At 55.4% G+C, this 19,489-nt stretch overlaps 1 protein-coding gene and 1 long non-coding RNA gene across 4 annotated transcripts in view; one reads left to right on the top strand and one right to left on the bottom strand.

The window, feature by feature from the left end:
• Positions 1–955: 955 nt before the first annotated feature.
• Positions 956–3,200, bottom strand: LOC114808849. Its single transcript, XR_003756612.2, has 3 exons — positions 2,795–3,200; positions 2,493–2,557; positions 956–1,336 (listed from the first exon to the last, which is right to left on the bottom strand). It is a non-coding gene; the product is annotated as an uncharacterized LOC114808849 (long non-coding RNA).
• A 3,993-nt stretch (positions 3,201–7,193) lies between these two features.
• The window catches only part of CCDC57 (coiled-coil domain containing 57), a 68,501-nt gene continuing 56,205 nt past the window's right edge, over positions 7,194–19,489 (top strand). For all 3 annotated transcript variants that reach the window (XM_029057046.1, XM_039911044.1, XM_029057048.2), the window contains exons 1-6: positions 7,194–7,227; positions 8,221–8,645; positions 9,306–9,414; positions 16,537–16,638; positions 18,947–19,104; positions 19,359–19,433. In XM_029057046.1, the coding sequence (XP_028912879.1) occupies positions 8,278–8,645; positions 9,306–9,414; positions 16,537–16,638; positions 18,947–19,104; positions 19,359–19,433 (812 nt within the window). In that variant the 5' untranslated portion in view covers positions 7,194–7,227; positions 8,221–8,277. The remainder of the gene's footprint in view (positions 7,228–8,220; positions 8,646–9,305; positions 9,415–16,536; positions 16,639–18,946; positions 19,105–19,358; positions 19,434–19,489) is intronic.

The raw sequence follows: 19,489 nt of genomic DNA, 5'->3' as shown, positions 1-19,489 counted from the left end.
CAGGGTTTCGGTCTCTTAAGATTGAAAGCTACAAAGGTCTCGTCGAAAGACTGTACTAAATTTAGCCCCTGTGGTATGCGTCTGGACTTCCAAAATGCCGCCGGGGTCAGCGGCCTGTCGTTGAGTGGGTATAGATTTCCCACCCGCCCTCTATTTCACCAGAAAACCCGGTGCGGTTGGAGAAGTTGCCCGGCGATAGGGCCACGGAAGACTGCCTCTGCAGCCCCCTCTTCGTGGCATTTTATCCTTTTGGCGTCGGAGACACGGCAGCGGAGTTGACATAATTAGCGTCTCAGCCGTAAGCCAGATGCATTACGAGCGGTCGGAGCTAAGAGAGATATAAAAAGAGACAATTTTCCCGTAAAGTCATCCCACCGGGGCCGAGGGCATAAAGGGAGCCTGGCTCAGAAATATCTAGAGAAACCGCTCCAAAAACCACGCCTCTCTTCCCCCATCAATAAACCAAAGGACATGCCCGGTCCTTTTTAATTAGTACTCCGTTGGTTGCCGCACTGTACTTTCCAAGTGCTTAGTACAGTGCTCCGCACGCAGTAAGCGCTCAATATATTGTCTTGTTTTTGTCCGTCTCCGCCGATTAGACTGTGAGCCCGTCATTGGGCAGGGATTGTCTCTATCTGTTGCCGAATTGTATATTCCAAGCGCTTAGAACAGTGCTCTGCACATAGTAAGCGCTCAATAAATACTATTGAATGACAAAATGAATAAATAAATACAATCGAATGAATGAACAGCAAGCGCTTAACAAATACCGTCATCATTATTCCCTCTCCCTACCTCTCCCCAGAGCTTAACGCAGTGCTGCGCGCTCAGCAGGCGCTCGACATTACGCTACGAGCTTCCTCCCAAAATACGGCGTGCAATCTGTCCGTCACCGAAGCCCGTCCGCGTTGCCCCGTTGGAGGCCTAATTACGGCGAGATTCGCGGGAGTCAGAACAGAGGCACCAGCTAGATTTTATTACGGTTTTCAGCCTCCGTCGGCCCAGCGACGGGCCTGGGCAAGGCGATGCCCGAACTGGAGGCGAACCGAGATCGCGGAGTGATTTTCCGCTTTTGCCTTCCGTGTTCCACGGCTGATCCGGGCCCCGAACGGTGAGGGCGGGTGTGGGGGGGAGGAGGAAGACCGCGGAAAAGCGAATCCCTCCAGGAGGGCTGATTTCCGGGAAGGTTGATGATCTTCTGAGAGCCTCCCTGGGGAATCTCTCATCCCGTTCCGCTGCTCGGAGGCCCCCGGGAAATAGCCGAGGCCTGGAGACGAGGCTCGGCCTTCCAGGAAGAGGCTTGGGCGTCCCCTTCGATTTTTCGGCTTTCGGGAGGCTGGGGAAAAGAAAGCCGATGGATCAGAAGCGGCGATCGAGCGCCTGCGAAGTGCCGGAAACTGTATTAAGTTCTGGGGAGAGGTCGGGAGAGTTAATGATGACGGGGGCATCTGTTAAGCGCTCACTATTCATTCAGTCGGATTTATTGAGCGCTTACTGTGTGCAGAGCACTGTACTAAGCGCTCGGAAAGTACAATTCGACAACAGATAGAGACAGTCCCTACCCAACGACTGTTCTAAGGCACGATCCCTGCTCTCAAGGAGCTGACGGTCTACTGCGTGCAGAGCGCTGTGATGAACGCCTGTGGAGTTCAATAAAGGAAGTAGAATCGATCCCTGTGCTCCAGGATTTGACAGTCTATTGTATAATAATAATGATGGCATTTGTTAAGCGCCTACTGTGTGCCAAGCGCTGTTCTAAGCGCTGGGGAGGATGCAAGGTGATCAGGTTGTCCCACGTGGGGCTCACAGTCTTAATCCCCATTTTCCAGCTGAGGTAACTGAGGCCCAGAGAAGCTAAGTGAGTTGTCCAAAGTCACACAGCTGACTAGCGGCTGTGCCGGGATTTTGAACCCATGACCTCTGACTCCCAAGCCCCGGCTCTTTCCACTGAGCCACGCCCCTCTTACTGTATGTAGAGCCCAGTGCTAAGTCCCGGGGAGAGTGCAGAAGAATTGGTAGACCCGATCCCGGCTCTTGAGGTCTGCTACGTGACCTGGGGCGAGTCGCTTTACTTCTCTGGGCCTCAGTTCCCTCATCTGGAAAATGGGGATTAAGAGCGTGAGCCCTGTGGGGGATAGGGACTGGGTCCAACCTGTTGACCTGTACCTACCCCAGCGCTTAGAACAGTGCTTGGCACATAGTAAGCGCTTAACAAGAACCATCATCATTATTATTATTCCTCCCTGTCTCTTCCTTCCTCCCTCCCTCTCTCTCTCTTTTCCTTCCTCTCTCTCGGTCCATTTCTCTCTCTTTCCCGCTCTCTCTCTCCTTCACTCTCCCTTCTGCTCTCTCCCTTCCTCTTCCTCCATCTCTCTTCCTCTCTCCCTTTCTCTTCCCCTCCGTTTCTCCGTCCCTTCATCCCTCCCTCTGCCCTTCCCCCTCTCTCCCTTCCTCCTCCCTTTCCCTCTCCGTCTCCCTCCCTCTCCCCCCACCTCTTTGAAAACCTGTGTCACCATGGTGACCCGGAATCGCTCTTTCCATGGCCAGAAAATGAAACCTGGGGCGAGATGAGAAAATTGAGAGGCAGAAGATGAAATAACAACTACAACAATAATGATAATTGTGGTATTCGTTAATGGCTTACTATGCGCAAAACACCGAACCAAGCACCGGGGTCGACGCGACGTAGCTAGATCGGTGACGGTCCCCGTCCCGCGTGAGGGAGAGGGAACGGGTCTTTTGTCCCCAGTTTAAAGATGAGGTATCTGTGGCACGGAGAAGGTTAATGACTCACCCGAGGTCACCCAGCAGGCAGGCGTCCGCTGTTCCTCAGAGAGGCCGGTGGTGGAAATGGATCAGAAATCCGATTGGCTGCCTCCCGGGGCAGACTTTGATCTCTTCCGGAAATACGGACCCCGGGGTGACCAGGCCGATAAGCGGGCTCGGTTCCACGGCGACCGGCGGCGGCCGGCAGACCCCCAGATCGGATTGAGCGTCCTCGGCCTGCACAGACGATCGGGGACCACGGGGCAGACGGTGTCGAGAGAGCGAAAATGGAGGCGGGGTCGGGTGGGAGTTTTGAGAGAAGGAAAAGGAATAGAAGAGCACCTATTCAACCGGCGATTTCTAACCTATCATTCGATCAATCGACCGTATTTACTGGGCACTTCCGGGGTGCTGAGCACTGTATTAAGTGCTCGGGAGAGTGGTCAATCGATCCTATTTACTGAGCGCTTATTGTCGGCACATCACCGTACTAAGCGCTTGGGCGAGTACAATACAACGATATAACAGACACGTTCCCCGCCCACAGCGACCTTACGGTCTAGAGGGGGAGACAGACATTAATGTAAATAAAGAAATTACAGATATGGATTTAAAGATTATGGGACCGAGCGAGGGGCGAATAAAGGGACAAATCCTAGCACGAGGGCAATCCGGAACGGAGCCGGGGAGGAGGAAACGGGGGCTTGTGGGGGGAGGCTTCTTAGAGGAGGTGTCCTTTTAATAAGGCCCTGAAGGTGAGCAGAGTGGCGTCCTTCGAATACGAAGCGGGAGGGAGTTCCAGGCCGGAGGCAGGACGTGGGCGGGAGGTCGACGAGACGGAGGGACGGCGAGGAGGTTGGCGTTGGAGGAGCAGAGGGTGCGAGCTGGGTGGTAGTAGGAAATCAGGGAGGCCAAGTAGGAGGAGGCGAGGTGATTGAGCGTTTCCCAACCGACGGCGAGGAGTTTCTGTTGGACGCGGAGGTGGCTGGACAACCACCGGAGGTCCTTGAGGGGCGGGGGAGACGCGGATTGGACGTGTTTGTAGAGAGATGACCCGGGCGGCAGAGCGAAGTCTGGACTGGGGTGGGGAGAGACAGGAGGCGGGGGCGATCAGCAAGGAGGCCGAGGCAGTCATCGAGGCAGGAGAGGAGAAGTGCTTGGATTAACGTGGTGACCGCCCGGGCGGATTTGAGCGAGGTGGAGCCGACGGGATCTGGGGACAGATTGAGTGTGTGGGTTGAATGAGAGAGATGAGTCTCCATTCTCCAAATCCATGGAGACCGGGTCCTCAAAGCGCAGATCTGCTTAAGCGCCCCATAGCGTATTGACGACAGACCTTATTCTTAGAAAGAGATCGTGAGGCCCAGAGGTGTTAAATCCCTCTTTTTCATGGTATTGGTTAAGTGCTCACTCTGTGCCAGGCGCCGTACCGAGCGCCGGGGAAGATATTAGGTAATCGGGTTGGACACGGTCCCTGTCTGTCCCTCAAGGGGCTCCCAGTCTTCGCCCCCGTTTTACAGATGAGGGAACCGAGCCACAGAGAAGTTGAATTTCCCAATCGAACTAGTCTAGGGAACCAGGTCTTCTGAATTCCCAAGGGGACCGGTTTTAACCCGGCAGGGCTGTGGGGATCTAAATAAAGATGATCCTTGTGCTTTCCCTGTAATACTAACTGGCATCTGTTGAATTTTTACTACATGCCAAGAACCGTACTCAGCCCCGGGGTAGCTTGTTCGGACACAGTCCCCGTCCCACACGGGTCTCCCGGGCTCCGGGAGGCAGAGAACATGTATTTAATCCCCATTTTACAGATGAGGAGACCGAGAAGTGAAGTGACTCACCCAAGGTCGCACGGCGGGCCGGTGGCCGGTCCGGGGTTAGAACACAGGTCCTCTGTCTCACCCTTTCGCCCTCCGGGCCCTAAATCAGAAGGTTTTCCAAGTCGCGGCCACAAGTTTCAACGGAGAGGCGAAGCCCCCTTTTATCCGCAGCTCGGGTGGAAGGGGCGAGGGGAGAGGGCTTGCGTTTTCCAACCCCGTACTGTTCACTCCTGTCCCGAAGCCCGGGTTTTTGTCTGAATGAAATGGAGATTGGAAGGGGACCTCCCTTCGAAACAAACATTCGAGCTGCTAATCCCTCCCGAGACTCTTCGGCTTTCAGAGGATGAAATGAGCCTGCCAGAAAGGTCTGGGTGGGTTTTCCTTAATCTCTCTTCTCTCACACAGATAGGATTATCGGGAATAAGGAGGCCTGGGAAACAGCAGAATCCGTGGGGGCCGATGGCCTTCCTGACTGGGACGGAAACCTGCGGGAGGGAAAGGTGGGGGAGCTTTGGAAACACCTCGGGCCTAAGAGTCCGGGGACCCGGGTTCTAATCCCGGCTCCGCCACCTGCCCACCTCTTTGGGTCTCGGCATCTGGAAAACGGGGATTTGGGATCGGTTCTCCCTCCTATTTAGAATGAGACTCAATAAATACAATCGATCGATGGATTGATAGAGCTATAGTATAGGAGATAGTAGGAGGACTCAAGGTTCCAGAATTCTATGCAGCAACCTGGTTTTCTCTGAATTAGCAGAAACATTTTGGCAGGCGACAAATAGTAATAAAGCGATGAGAACCGGGACGTTTGTTAAGCGCTTACTATGTGCCCAGCGCTGTACTAAGCGCTGGGACAGATTCTAGACTTTGAGCCCGTTGTTGGGTAGGGATTGTCTCTGCAGCGTGGCTCAGTGGAAAGAGCACGGGCTTGGGAGTCCGAGGTCATGAGTTCGAATCCCGGCGCTGCCACTTGTCAGCTGTATGACTGTGGGCAAGTCACTTCACTTCTCTGTGCCTCAGTTCCCTCATCTGTAAAATGGGGATTAACTGTGAGCCTCACGTGGGACGACCTGATTACCCTGTATCTATCCCAGCGCTTAGAACAGTGCTCTGCACAAAGTAAGCGCTTAACAAATACCAACATTATTATTATCTATCTGTTGCCGGATTATACTTCCCCAGGGCTTAGTACAGTGCTCTGCACACAGTAAACGCGCAATAAATATGACCGAATGGCTGAATGCAAGCCTCTTAACCTCTCTGGGCCTCAGTTTCCTCTTCTGTAAAATGGGGATTCGATGCCTGTTCTCCCCCCTCTGTTTAGACCGAGAGCCCCATGTGGGACGGGGACCACGCCGCCACTCGTATCTCTCTACCCGCTTGGCACAAAGGACGCGCTGAGCAAATACTATAATAATAATAACACAGGACCACCATGGAGTTGGCAGACATCAGTCTGTGGTATTTATTGAGCGCCTACCCTGGGCAGAAAACTGGACTAAGCCCTTGGGAAAGTCCAACCCGACACGTCCCCTGCCCACAAGGAGCGTGCAGTCTAGAGGCGAGCTCACAGTCTCGTGGGAGCTGCCGGATTCGGTAATACCCACCCTAAAGTCAGCCTCTCGGTCGAAAATCCACTTTCGACGTCCCGGCCCAAACTCCCCCGGCCCCCCGGACGCGCGCTAAGCTGTCCGAACACCCACATGGGCACACACGCGCAGACTCCACTGCATTTCTGCTTTCTTTAGCTCCGGTTTTAAGTTTCTGTGGGTTGTTCTTTCATCCCCAGACGTATTTTTAGAGGCCGCGGCCCCTTCTGGCCCCGGCCGCAGAAGGTCATCGTCAAGAGGTGCATCGGTCATCTATAGGCCTCGGCACTTATGTCACCGGAAGGTTCTTTTCTCTCCATCTCCGTTGATCTGACTCAATCTCCGTAGCTTTGTAGTGCCGTCCCACGGAGGTTCATTCGATCGCATTTATTTATTAATGATAATAGTAATGATGGTTTTTGTTAAGCGCTTACTAGGTGCCAGGCACTGTATTGAGCGCTGGGTTGGATAGAAGCAAATCGGGTGGGACAAAGCCGCTGTCCCCTGAGGGGCTCACAGTCTCAATCCCCGTTTTGGGGATGAGGGGCCTGAGGCCCAAGGAGGGAAGTGACTGGCCCAAGACCGCACAGCAGAGAAGTGGCGGAGCCGGGATTAGAACCCAGGTCCTTCTGCCTCCCAGGCCCGGGCTCCATCCACAGCGCCACGCTGCTTCCCATCAGGTGGGAATTAGGCCCGGCCCCTGTCCTTTTCAGGGGGCGGGAGGAGGGGAAGGCGGGCTCACATTCGAAAGGTTTTGAAGTCAGCGGTGAGGAGGGTCCACTCGAACTCATTCCCGTTCACTCACCTGTGACGTCGTCCGGTCTCTCTCTCCTTCCCCTCAACTTCCTTCAGGTTTGAAGCCCCCTGGGTCTTTCCCTTCGTCCATCTGGAAGAAAGTCACGTCAGGTTCGGGACCTGGAAATCCTCTCTAAGCTTGTGAATCCCCATTTTACAGAGGGGGAAACCGAGGCCCGGAGAAGCGACCGGGCCAAGGACACACAGCGGACAAGTGGCGGAGCCGGGATTAGATCCCAGATCCTTTGGACTCCCAGGTCTGTGCATATCCCTCTAGGCCACCGCTCCTTCTTCGGGCTACCGTCCTAGACGCCCACCCCCAAACCTTCCACCCCACACACCGCTGGCTGCCCCAGCTTGGACGCCGGGATAGGGGTTGGCGTGGCGTGATGGACAGAGCCGGGCCCGGGGGTCAGAAGTGTGACCTTGGACAAGTCACTTGACCTCTCTGAGCCTCAGCTACCTCATCGGTCAAATGGGGATCGAGACGGTGAGCCCCAGGTGGGCCAGGGACTGGGTCCAACCCGACTGGCTTGTATCCAGGGGCGGAGAGAAGGTGTGTCACTCCTCTGGGGAGTTTTCAGGGTTTTACACATCCCCCGTGCTCCCAGGCGCCGAATCCTCCCAACAGCCCCGTGGGGCAGGAGAGGCAGGCCGATTACCGCCGTTTTATAGTCGGGGAAGGAGTTGAAATAACTTGCCCAAGGTCACACGGTAAGTGGCCGAGACGGGACCTGTCCCTGCCTGCACCTGGGCGGGGTGAGCTTTCCCCCAGATTCGGCCGCTCCCTTCCCTCTGCGACGGGGTGGGGTGAGGCGGTGGGGTTAGCTTGCCGTCATTCCCACCCCCCACTCTCCCTCCTCAAATCCGACAGACACTGACCCTCCCCTCCCTGACCCCTTAATAACTGGGGGGGTTCGTTAAGCGCTTACTATGTGCCAGGCGCCGGACTAGGCGCTGTGGTGGATACAGGCTCCTCAGGTCGGACACGGTCCCTGTCCCCTTTGGGGCTCGCGGTCCCAACCTCCATCAGGCGTTCAGTCCAGTGCTCGGCACACGGTAAACACTCAATAAATACGATTGAATGAATTTTCCAGATGAGGGAACCGAGGCCCAGAGCAGTGAAGCGACTTGCCCGAGGTCGCCCGGCAGGCCAGTGATGCTTTAGTCCAGTGCCGTTTTCCCAGTAAGCGCTCATTGAATGCGGTCCATCGATCGACTGACTCCCGGACCCGGGCTCTTTCCACTAGGCCGCCCTGCCTCTGCGCATCCCGGACGCTTCTCCCCGGTCCGTCCCGGGGGCGTCGATGCTGTGCCCGGAGCGGGAAGCGGAGGTGATGCTTCGGGGTGCCCGGCCCCCGGAGAGCGGGCGACGGTCGCCCCCGGGTCGGCAAGAGCGAGAGGCCCGCGAGCGGCTCGTCCGGCTGGAGGAGGACTTCCTCTACAACCTGCGGCTGCTGGACGAGCAAGACCGAGAGCTGCGACGCCTCGAGGCCGCCCTGGCCGGGGCCCGCGGGGCGGAGGAGGCCCGGCGGGCCGAGGCCAGCGAGCTGAAGATCCAAGTGGCCAAGCTGCAGCGGGCCGTGGCCGAGGAGGCCGGGAGGCGGCGGGAGCTGCAGGAGAGCTACCGCCGGCGGCTGAGGGAGCATTGGTTCGAGCTGGAGCGAGTGCACGGGTCAGGGCCCGGGCCCCGGGGCGGGGGCGTCCCGGGTCACCCGGGGGGATGCCGCGGGCGGACGGAGCCCACCGACCCGCCCCTGCCGCTCACGTGGCCTAGGGGCGAGAGCCAGGGCTTGGGAGTCAGGGGACCCGGGTTCTCATCCCGGCTCCGCCGCTCGTCTGCTGGGCCACAGTTCCCTCGTCTGGCGAACGGCGGGTGAAGACTCCCTCTAGACCGTAAGCCCGGTGTGGGCGGGGATCGTCTCTCTCCACTGCTGTATCGTACTTTCCCCAGCGCTTAGTACCGTGCTCTGCACGCAGTAAGCGCTCGATAAACGCGACTGAATGAATGACTGGGAGCCCATGCGGGACAAGGACTGTGTCCAACCCGATTAGCCCGGCTCTACCCCGGCGCTTACGGTCTTTCTCCCCGTTTTCCGGAGGAGGAGGCTGAGGCCCGGCGAAGTGACGTGACTTGCCCAAGGTCACACAGCACACGTGACTCCTTGAGGGCCGGGATTACGTCCAGCGATCCGTCTCACTCTCCCCGGTGCTCGGTAAAGCGATCAGCTCTAAGCTTCCGGAGGGCGGGGATCGCCTCGACTCTACTGGACTCTCCCAGGAGACGCTCAATAAAGCCCGCTGACCGACGGCTTGGTCCTTACTGTTGTTACAGCAGCCAGAATGGTGAAATTGACCTCCACGTGGAGCAGTATGAAAGGCTGAAAAGGGAGTTGGAGACGAAAGTCCAAGAGCTGGATGGAGAACTGGCTTTGCAGAAGCAGGTACGTTGTGATTAGTAGAACGAGACTTTCTCTCTAATGCCCTGTTGTTATCATTACCAAATGCCATCGAGTCGTTTCCCATCCACGGCGACTCTACGGATATATCTTCTCCAGAACGTCCTATCTTCTGCCGTAATCAGGAACCCGACGAATGTATTTTCTCCAGAACGTCCCGTCCTCTGCCGTGTTCCGCAACCTTTCTAACGGCCCTTCCGTCATCGTTGTCGTGGTCTCTCGCCGTCTCGCTGCCGTTCTGCCTCTTCCACGTCTTCCCCGCACTCTCCCTAGCATTACTGTCTTCGCCAGAGAATCGGTCCTCCTGACGACGTGTCCAAAATACGCCAACCTGAGTCGAGTCATTTGGCCTTCCAAAGACCACTCTGGTTTAATTGGCTCTAAAAATCCATCTGTTTGTCTTTCGGGCAGCCCGGGGTACTCGTAAGAGCCTTCCCCGACCCCACATTTCAAAAAAATCGATGCTGTTTCTGTCCTGTTTTTCACAGTCCAGCTTTCGGTTTCCATACGTCGTCACCGGAGACGCCACGGAACTGACGATTTGTATTTTTGCGGCAGTTTTTCCATCAGCACATAATTGCCGAGCTTCTCACCGTACCTCGATCTCATCTCTCTCTCCGGCGACCTCTCGTCCTGCCTCTGGACTGCGACGCCCTCCCTCCTCCTATCTGAGGGTCAATTTCTCTCCCCCCTTCAAAGCCACATCTCCTCCAAGAGGCCTTCCCTGTCTAAGCCCCCCTTTCCTCTTCTCCCACTGCCTTCTGCGGCGCCCTGACTCGCTCCCTTTATTCATCCCCCTTCCCGGCCCCACGGCACGTATGTCCGTAGCCTTCATTTTATTTATTTATATGAACGATTTTCTTCCCCTCTGGACCGTAAGCTCACTGTGGGCGGGGACCCCCTCTATTATATTGTTAGGTTGTACTCTCCCGAGAGCTTAGTGAAGTGCTCTGCACACGGTAAGCGCTCAAACCCAATTGACCGACTAATTGACCCCCCTCAGCAAGGCCGGTGTTTGAGGCGGTTAGCGAAGCCTCGGGAAGACTACAGCAGGCTGTGATCCCTTAGCATTATCTTCATTATCATTTTAAAATATGACTTTTAAAGCACTTAAAACCAGGTGCTGGGGTAGATAAAAAGTGATCGGGTCGGACACCGTCCCCGTCCCACACGGGGCTCGCGGTCTTAATCCCCATTTTCCGGAAGAGGGAACCGAGGCCCGGAGAAGCGAAGTGAGCTGCCCCAGGTCACGCGACAGACAACCGGCAGAGTCGGGATTAGAACCCAGGTCCTCCTGACTCCCCGGCCCTTGCTTTAGCCGCAGCCTGTCGACATCCTCGGGGATTTGAGGGCGGAGTTCTTGGCACTGGGCTGCCTCATTCTCTGTGAGCGACACCTGTGCCAAAATATTTCTCGGAGGATCGAATTTCCCTGGGAATCTTCTGGCCGGGGACCTGCGGGTCGAGGAAGCCAAGGCTCTTGATTGCCAGTTCGGAGAAATGTGCAGTCATTTACATGAAACACTAAATCAATCGGTCAGCCATATTTACTGAGCGCTTTCTCTGTGCAGCGCACCTTACTAAGCGCTTGGGAGAGTTCAATCTCACGATATAAAAGACACCTTCCCTGCCCACGACGACCAATCGATTCCCACTTCCTCCAAACCGGGTTGGCTGCATTCTCCCTGGGAGAAAGCACTCCTGTTTTTGTTTTCTTTTTCACGGTATCCGTTAAGCGCTTATTATGTGCCAGGACTGCCCTGGGTTAGATACAAGCTAATCGGGTTGGGCATAGTCCCCCCTACAGAGGAGGGCATTGAGGTCCAGAGCAGTGAAGGGACTTGCCCAAGGTCACCCAGCAGCCAAGTGGCAGAGCCGACATAGAACTCAGATCCCTGTGGCTCCCGGGCCTGGGCTCCAACTCCTAAGGCCACGCTGCTTTATCGTCCTCCGGTAAAGAAATCCCCGTGGGATTTTCCATTTTCCCTCACTGGGAACCGCCAGAGGAAACTCACGCTTGTTTCCAAAGTCTTCTGCCGTTCCTCTTCGTCCTTCTCCTCCACCCCTCCCTTTCCTCCTCTTCCTCCTCCTCTTCTTCTCCTCCTCCCTCCTCCTCTTCCTCCTCCTCTTCCTTTCCTTCTCTCCCTCTTCTCCTCCTCTTCCTCCCCCTCCCTCCTCCTTCTCTCTTCCTCCCCTTCCTCTTCCTCCTCCCCTTCCCCCTCCTTCCCCCTCCTCTTCCTCCTTCTCCTCTTCTTTCTCCCTCCTCCTCCTCCTCTTCCTCCTGCCCCTCCCCCTCCCTCCTCCTCCTTCTCCCTCCTCCTCTTCCACCGCCACCCCTCCTCCTCCTCCTCCTCCTCCTCCTCCGAACTCTCATCTCAAACATCTCTGCGATCCCCGACCCGCAAAACAATCTACCAAAGGGGGCACACTGTTCCCCCGTCCTGTGATGGTCCAAATTTGGAGCTTTCATCGTGTCCGCCATCCCGCGGGGGCAGAATTACCAGCGCAGTTGGATCTGCCGGTCTTGCGGAGGGGGCGGTCGCTGGCTCCCCGCATGCCCTGGGCATCCCCAGGCAGCGGGCGCTCCCGCTACTCGGCGGAAGCCATCTCTCGGATCCCGTTTCTGAGCGGCGCGGGTGCGGATGACGGGAGGCCGGAGTTTGACTCTCCGGACGGTTCAGCCCCTTGAGGGGGAGGACGGCGTTTGAACCAACTCTGTCGTACTGGCCTCCCCCGACCGTAGGCCCTCAGCTCCTCGAGGGCAGGGCTTGTGTCTCCTGACTCTCTTCTTTTGCACTCTGTAATTCATTTATTTCCATTAACGTCCGTCTCCCCCTCTAGACCGTAAGCTCGCTGTGCGCGGGGAATGTCCCTGTTAAAGTTATATCGTCCTCTCCTAAGCGCTCAGTACAGCGGTCTGCACGCAGTAAGCGCTCAATAAATAAAATGGACTGACAGACTCTCCCAAGCGCTTAGTACAGTACTCTGGACCCAGTAGACCGTCAGTTTTTGCGCGGTAGGGATCGCCTCCTAGCTACTATATTGTCCTCTCCCGAGTGTTTAGTGCAGCGCTGGCAGTAATCTCCTTGAGGGCAGAGATTGTGTCCCCTAACTGTCTTGCGTCGTCCTCTCCCGAACGCTCACTACAGTGTTCTACACACGGTAGACCGAAAGCTCTCCGGGGACGGGGATCGCGTCCCCACGACTGTATTTCACTCTCCCAAGTGCCGAGTACCGTGTTCGGCACACGATAGGCTGGAAGCTCTCTGAGGGCAGGGATCACGTCGCCCACCTGCATCGTATCGTCCTCTCCCAAGCCCCAGCGCTTAGACCAGTGCTTGACACGTAGTGAGCGATTAACAGATGCCATCCTTATTATTTTTAATCATTCATTCATTCAATAGTATTTATTGAGCTCTTAACTATGTGCAGAGCACTGTACTAAGCGCCTGGAATGTACAAATGGGTAACAGAGACAGTCCCTGCCCTCTGACGGGCTTACGGTCTAATCGGGGGAGACGGACAGACAGGAACAATAGCAATAAGTAGAATCAAGGGGATTCAGGGCTCACTTAGGGGGAGAGAGACAAGGTATCGAATCCCCATGTTGCAGATGAGGAAACTGAGGCCCAGTGAAGCGACTTGCCCAAGGTCACCCCGCAGGCCAGCGGCGGAGTCGGGATTAGAGCCCAAGTCCCCGGCCTTCCGGGCCTGTGCTCTTTCAACTAGGCCGCTCTGCTTCGCAAGTCAAATAGCAACGACATTTATTATTATTATGATTTTATCATTCTACGGGACTGGGCGAGACGACGCTAGAATTCAGCCATCTGAAGGAGAAACAGATCTAACTCACGCCCGTGGATCTGGAGAGAGGTTTTTTTGCAATCGGACCTCTTAAAGGGTAGGGCGCAGAGGCAGATCTTTGGGCCCACTCCCGTCTGCTCCCATCGGGATGTTACGAGTCCGAATTCTCTCCGCCTGCCACCCTCCGCTCCCCGGCCTAGGTGAGGCGGGACGGGGCATCGACGTTCCGTCGCCCTCCCAGCCAAGAACGCGCTGCGTTGTGGGTGGAAAGCGTACGCTGAGCAGTCAATGCGGCCTTTGTTTTATCTTTAAGGTCTGGGCAATCCTCTGAGGGCCTCACAGACACTCGCTGTCAGACCGCAGTTCCGCTAGATCCGGCCGGCCGCCTCGGCGGCCTGGACCAACTCCAGGATGGAGCTGCGAAGCCCAGGAGCCCCGTTCAGACCTCAGGCCGCCGGATCCCGCCGACAGGCCGGGCGGCCTAGTGGGAAGGGCCCGGCAGTCAGGAGACCCCGGGGTCTAGCGAGAAGCAGCGTGGCCCAGTGGATAGAGCCCAGGCCTGGGACACAGAAGGATTAGAACCCGTGACCTTCAGACTCCCGGGCCTGGGCGCTATCCACTAGGCCACGCTGCTTCTCTGTAGCGCGTTACGTGACTGATGACAGTGATTATTAAGGGCTTTCTTTGTGCCAAGCACTGTACTAAGTCCTGAGATGAATTCAAGATCATCAGGTTGTGGAAAGGCAATTTATAAATAATAATAATAATTAGTAGGCACATAATGTGATGAATATTTATTATTATTATGGCATATAGCATGCACATATAATAATAATTAGTAGGCACATAACATGATGATGAATATTTATTATTATGGCACATAGCATGCACATAGTAAGCGCTCACTAAATACTATTGAATGAATGAATGTGCTTTGGGCCGAGAGCCTGTGGATAAAACCTTTTCATCATCATTAGTGATATTTACTGAGGGCTTACTGTGAGCGGAGGACTCCGCTAAGTGCTTGGGAGTGTCTAATCCTAACCTTCTCACTGTGCCTCGGTCTCTCCTGTCTCTCCGCCGACCCCTGGCCCGTGACCCGCCCCCGGCTTAGAACACCCTCCCTCCTCAAATCCGACAGACGGCGACTCGGGTCCCCCCTCTTCAAAACCTTATCGAGGGTCCATCCATCTCCTCCAAGAGGCCTTCCCAGACTAAGCCCCCCTTTTCCTCATCTCCCGCTCCCTTCTGCGTCGCCCGCACTCGCTCCTTTTCCTCTTCCCCCCCCCCCCCCCAGCACTTATGTATATATATATATATATCTGTCATTTTATTTCTTTGTATCGACGTCCGTGCCCCCCACCCTAGACTGTGAGCTCGTTGTGGGCGGGGAATGTGATCATTTATTGTTGTAGTGTATCCTCCCAAGCGCTTAGTTCAGAGCTCTGCACACCGTAAGAGCACAGTAAATAAGATTGACTTGAATATGTTCCCTGCCCACAGCGAGCTTACAGTCTTAGAAGGGAAGACGGTAGGGTCTAGCGGATAGAGCACGAGCCCGGGCGTCAGCAGGTCCTGGGTTCTAACCCCGGCTCTGCCACTTGTCTGCTGTGGAACCTCGGCCAAGCCACTTCACTTCTCTGGGCCGGGCCCCGGGCTCTATTTCCCCTAGGCCTCAGTTCCCTCATCCGTAAAATGGGGATTAAGACCGTGAGCCCCATGCGAGACAGGGACCGTATCCAACCCGATTAGCTTCTTATCTACCACAGTGCCGGGTACAGAGTAAGCGCTTAACGAGTACCATAAAAAAGACATAAATATACTTAAATAATTTAAAATACATGTATTCAGCATCTATAATAATGACGGTCTTCGTTAAGCGCTTCCAAACTCGCCTCCGATCTCACGTCGACTAATCTCCCCCGCCCTCGGAATTAAAAGCCCGGTGAGCGCCGTTCTCGGCAGGCCCTCGGCACTCCCGGAGAAGTAGTAAATTCTCTCGAGGTCCCTCCGTCACAACTCGCTGGGAATTTGCGGGGAGCCAGAGCGCCCGAAATAGACAAGATGAACACAGGCCTAAAAATAGCCCTCGGTGACTGGGATTCCGAAATAGATAAGAGTTGAGGCCGTCCCGCTGCCGACGCCAACTTGAATTTGGTTCGGGTAGCTCCCCGCGGGTTCTCCGAGTCCGTCTTCTCTGAGGTAAAAGTCTCAGAGTCCCGCCCGGTTGTGAGGCAGCTTGGCCTCTCCTCTCCACTTCATCCCGAGCTTCCGGAGGTGACAAGTCACCTCTTTTCCCGGGGCGCTGGTGCGTCGTCCCTCTGTCGGTCGATTTGGTCAGGGGGCCGAGAGTTCGATTAATGTCAGAGTAACCATTATTATTATTTTGGTGTCCGTTAAGCGCTTACTTCTGAGCCGAGTTAATCGGGCCCGAGTAGGAGGGAGTCCTGAGTTTGGCATTTGATTCTTGGGGTCACATGGCGGGTGAACCCTGACCCGGTCTCGTCAGGCCCCTGCGTGTCCATTTCTTCGTCCGTACGAGGAGGCCGACGGGCGAGCCCGGTCTTCAAAGCTTCGGAAGTGCTGAAAAAAATCGATCTCCCCAGTTCGTCGACTTCCAGTAGGTCTCTCCCAGTGGATTTCCGGCGCCGGATGTGGGGAACGTTTGGAGCAATAATAGCAAAACATTAACGATAGTAATCATGATAACCGTTGAATCAGTCAAGCACTCACTATGTGCCAAGCACTGTCCGAAGCTCTGGGGTAGATAACAGATAATCAGGTCCCACGGGGGCTCACAGTCCAAGCAGGAGGGAGAATATAATGTGCAGATATCTATAATTCTATTTATATTGACGTTATGGATGCCGGTCCGCTTGTCTTGTTTTGTCGTCTGTCTCCCCCGCTTCTAGAATGTGAGCCCGTTGGGTAGGGATTGTCTCTATTTGTCGCCAAATCGTACTTTCCAAGCGCTCAGGATAGGGCCCTGCACACAGTAAGCGCTCAATCAATACGACTGAATGAACGACTAGGCACGGAAACCCCACTTGGCAGATGAGGGAACCGAGGCACCGAGAAGTTAAGGGGCCTGCCTAGGATCCGACAGCGGGCAAGTGGCGGAGCGCGATTAGACCCCAGGTCCTCCGACCCCCGGGCCCGGGCTCTGTCCACCGGGCCGCACGGCAGCGGTCACGTGGGTCCAAGGAGGGGATCGTTTGGCTCCCTGTCCAGCCGCAAGCCGCCCCGGCTTTCCCGCCGTTCATTCCCGGTCTTCCCTCACCCCATCCCTCTCCTCGTGTCTCAGGAGCTGCTGGCCCAATTTGAAGCCGAGCTGAAAAAGAGGGAGCACGAGTTCCGGCTGAAGGCCGGCCACGCGAACAACGTCGTCCTCACCCACCAGCTGAAGGTACCCCCGCCCCCCCTCCCCCCCGGACCGCTTCTCCCATGGCTCGGGGGGACGAGCCGGGCTTGGGAGTCAGAGAACGTGGGTTCTAATCCCGGCTCCGCCACTGGTCTGCTGTGTGACCTTGGGCGAGCCGCTTCACTTCTCTAGGCCTCGGTGACCTCATCTGGAAGATGGGGATGAAGACCGTGGGGTAGTTACCTCGCATCTACCCCAGCGCTTAGAACAGTGCTCGGCACATAGGAAGCGCTTAACAAATGCCATGATTGTCATCTGCTCCAGTCAATCATATTATAATTATTACAATGATTATTACTGTTAGTAATAATAATAACGGTGGTATTTATTAAGTGCCTACTACGTGCCAGGCACTGTATAAGCACGGGGTGGATACAAGCAAATTGGGTTGGACACCGTCCCTGTCCCACGCGGGGCTCTCGGTCTCAATCCTCATTTTCCCAACGAGGTAACTGAGGCCCAGACAAGTGAGGTGACTTGCCCGGGGTCACACAGCAGACAAGTGGCGGAGCCGGGATTAGAACCCATTGCTTTCTGACGCCCAGGCCCGGGCTCTACCCACTACGCCATGCTGCTTCTCTTTGTAGAAAAATGATCCAGGCAGCAGAGGGGAATATGGGGGGAGTGGGAGGGAGGACGGGAGGCAGGGAGGTCAGCAAGGAGGCTGATACAGCTTTCATCCGGACGGAAGAGGATTCGGGCTTGGATTAACGGAGTAGCAGTTTGGATGGAGAGGAAAGGGCGGATTTTAGCGATGCTGTGAAGTTTGAGCAGACGGATTTAGCGATGGATTGAACGTGTGGGTTGAAGGAGAGAGAGGAGTCAAGGATAACGCTAAGGTTACGAGTCTGGGAGACGGGAAGGTTGGTGGTGCCGTCTACAGGGATGGATAGGTCAGGGGGAGGACGGGCTTCGGGTGGGAAGATGAGGACCTCTGTTTTGGACAGGTTAAGCTTGAGGTGACGGCAGGCCATCCAACTAGAGACGTCTTGAAGGCGGGAGGAGATGCGAGACTGCAGAGAGGGAGAGACATCAGGGCTGGGAAATATAGATTTGGGGATCATTCACGGAGGGGTGCGACTTGAACCGTGGATGGGAGTGAATGAGTTCTCCAAGGGAATGGGTGTAGATAACGGAAGGGAATCCAGAACTGAACCTTGAGGGCCCCCCACATATAGGGAGTGGGGGGCAGAGGAGAAGCCCGTGAAAGAGACTGAGAATGAGCAGCCAGAGAGATAGGAGGAGAACCAGGAGGGGACGGCGTCGGCGAAGCCGAGGTTGGATAACGTTTCCGGGGGAAGCGGATGGTTGACGGTGTCGGTTGCCAGCCGAGAGGTCGAGGAGGATCAGGATGGAGAGGAGGCCGTAGGATTTGTCAAGAAGGAGCTCGTCGGCGACCTTGGAGCGAAGGGGACGGAAGCAGATTGGAGGGGGGTCAAGGGGAGAATTGGCGGAGAGGAACTTGAGAAGGCGGGTGTAGACAACTCGCTCAAGGAGAGTGGGGAGGAGAGGTAGGAGGGAGATGGGGCGATAGCCGTCGGGCGTCTGCCCGTCTCACACGATGGTCCAATTGTGTGATGGCAGTCCTTTAAAATGTGCCTCACCGAAATCAGTGGCGTCACATCAGCTGTAAAATTCAAACCCAGAAGTCAACAGAAGGGTGCGGAGATGCCGTGTAGGACAGTGCGTCGCAAAATTGGGGGTGGGGGGATTATGAGTTCTTCATGTTTTTCTTTTGGTTCTTGCAGAAATCCCTGCCTCATCCTGTTCCTCCACTGGCTTCTACTTGTTCTTTTCCATAATGTGCTCTAATTCGTTCTGGGTTTTGTTTTTTTTTTTTAATTGAACAAGTAAGATTTATTTTCTCTTTCCAAGATTTCCCAATTGTAAGGCAAGAAGTTTCGGGCCAGTTCACTCCTGACTCGTTCTTGTCTGTTCCTGACTCTGTGACGTTTCATCAGGTGGGTTTTGCAAATCGAGATCTCGCCCTCTGAGGAAGAAACAGAAAAAAACCCCAAACTAAATGCAGTGGAAAAAACGTCTTCAAACTTGCTAAAAAACCAAATTTCCCAAAAGGCAAAATTCTACAGCATGGAGCGGTCCAGGATAAAATCTCTCCTGCCTTGAGGGTCAGCAGGCTCATAAGTACGGCTAAGGGGTTCGTTAAGGACTTTCAGTCCGTCAGTGGTATTTATTGAGTGCGTACGATGTGTAGACCACTCTGCTGAACGCTTGGGAGAGTCCAATCTTAATATTCACTCCCTCGTTTCGAATCTCGTTCTCCCCCGAAAAGGTAAAACTGCTGAACAAGGAGCTGGAGGCCGCGAGAGAGGCGGGAATCAAGGCGGAAGAATCGCTCCGCGTGGCCGAAGCGACCGCTGCGGAACTGGAGAAAGAGGTCAAGGGCAAAGACTGGGAAATGAAGAATCTCGCAGCTGTGAAAGATGCCCGGTACCACCTCGCGCCCCGTCCGGATACGCCGTGGGGCTGGGAGCGGGGGATGAAGGGAGCGAGCGAGTCGGGGCGACGCGGAAGGGAGCGGGAGAAGGGGAAAGGGGGGCTTGGGCAGGGAAGGCCTCACGGGGGAGATGGGCCTTCCTCGAGGGGCTTCCCTCCGAACGGCGGCCCCGGGGGTCCGAGGGGACGGACCGGTAGCTCTGCTTCGCGCCACGGGCTCCTTCTTCCTCCAACTTTGATCGTTTCAGGATAAAGCAGTTAGAGGGGAAGCTCCACTCCCTAGAGCTGACCAAGAAAAAGGAGGAAGAAATATTTCAAAGGAAGTGAGTATTTCTAATAATACCTGGGGAACGTATTAGAATACTAATAATGATAGTAA

This window comes from Ornithorhynchus anatinus, unplaced genomic scaffold, assembly GCF_004115215.2.
Source record: "Ornithorhynchus anatinus isolate Pmale09 unplaced genomic scaffold, mOrnAna1.pri.v4 scaffold_264_arrow_ctg1, whole genome shotgun sequence".
In the NCBI taxonomy this organism is placed as follows: Eukaryota; Metazoa; Chordata; class Mammalia; order Monotremata; family Ornithorhynchidae; genus Ornithorhynchus; species Ornithorhynchus anatinus.
The sequence above is the reverse complement of the archived record's forward strand: the minus strand, read 5'-3'. Positions and strand labels throughout refer to the sequence as shown.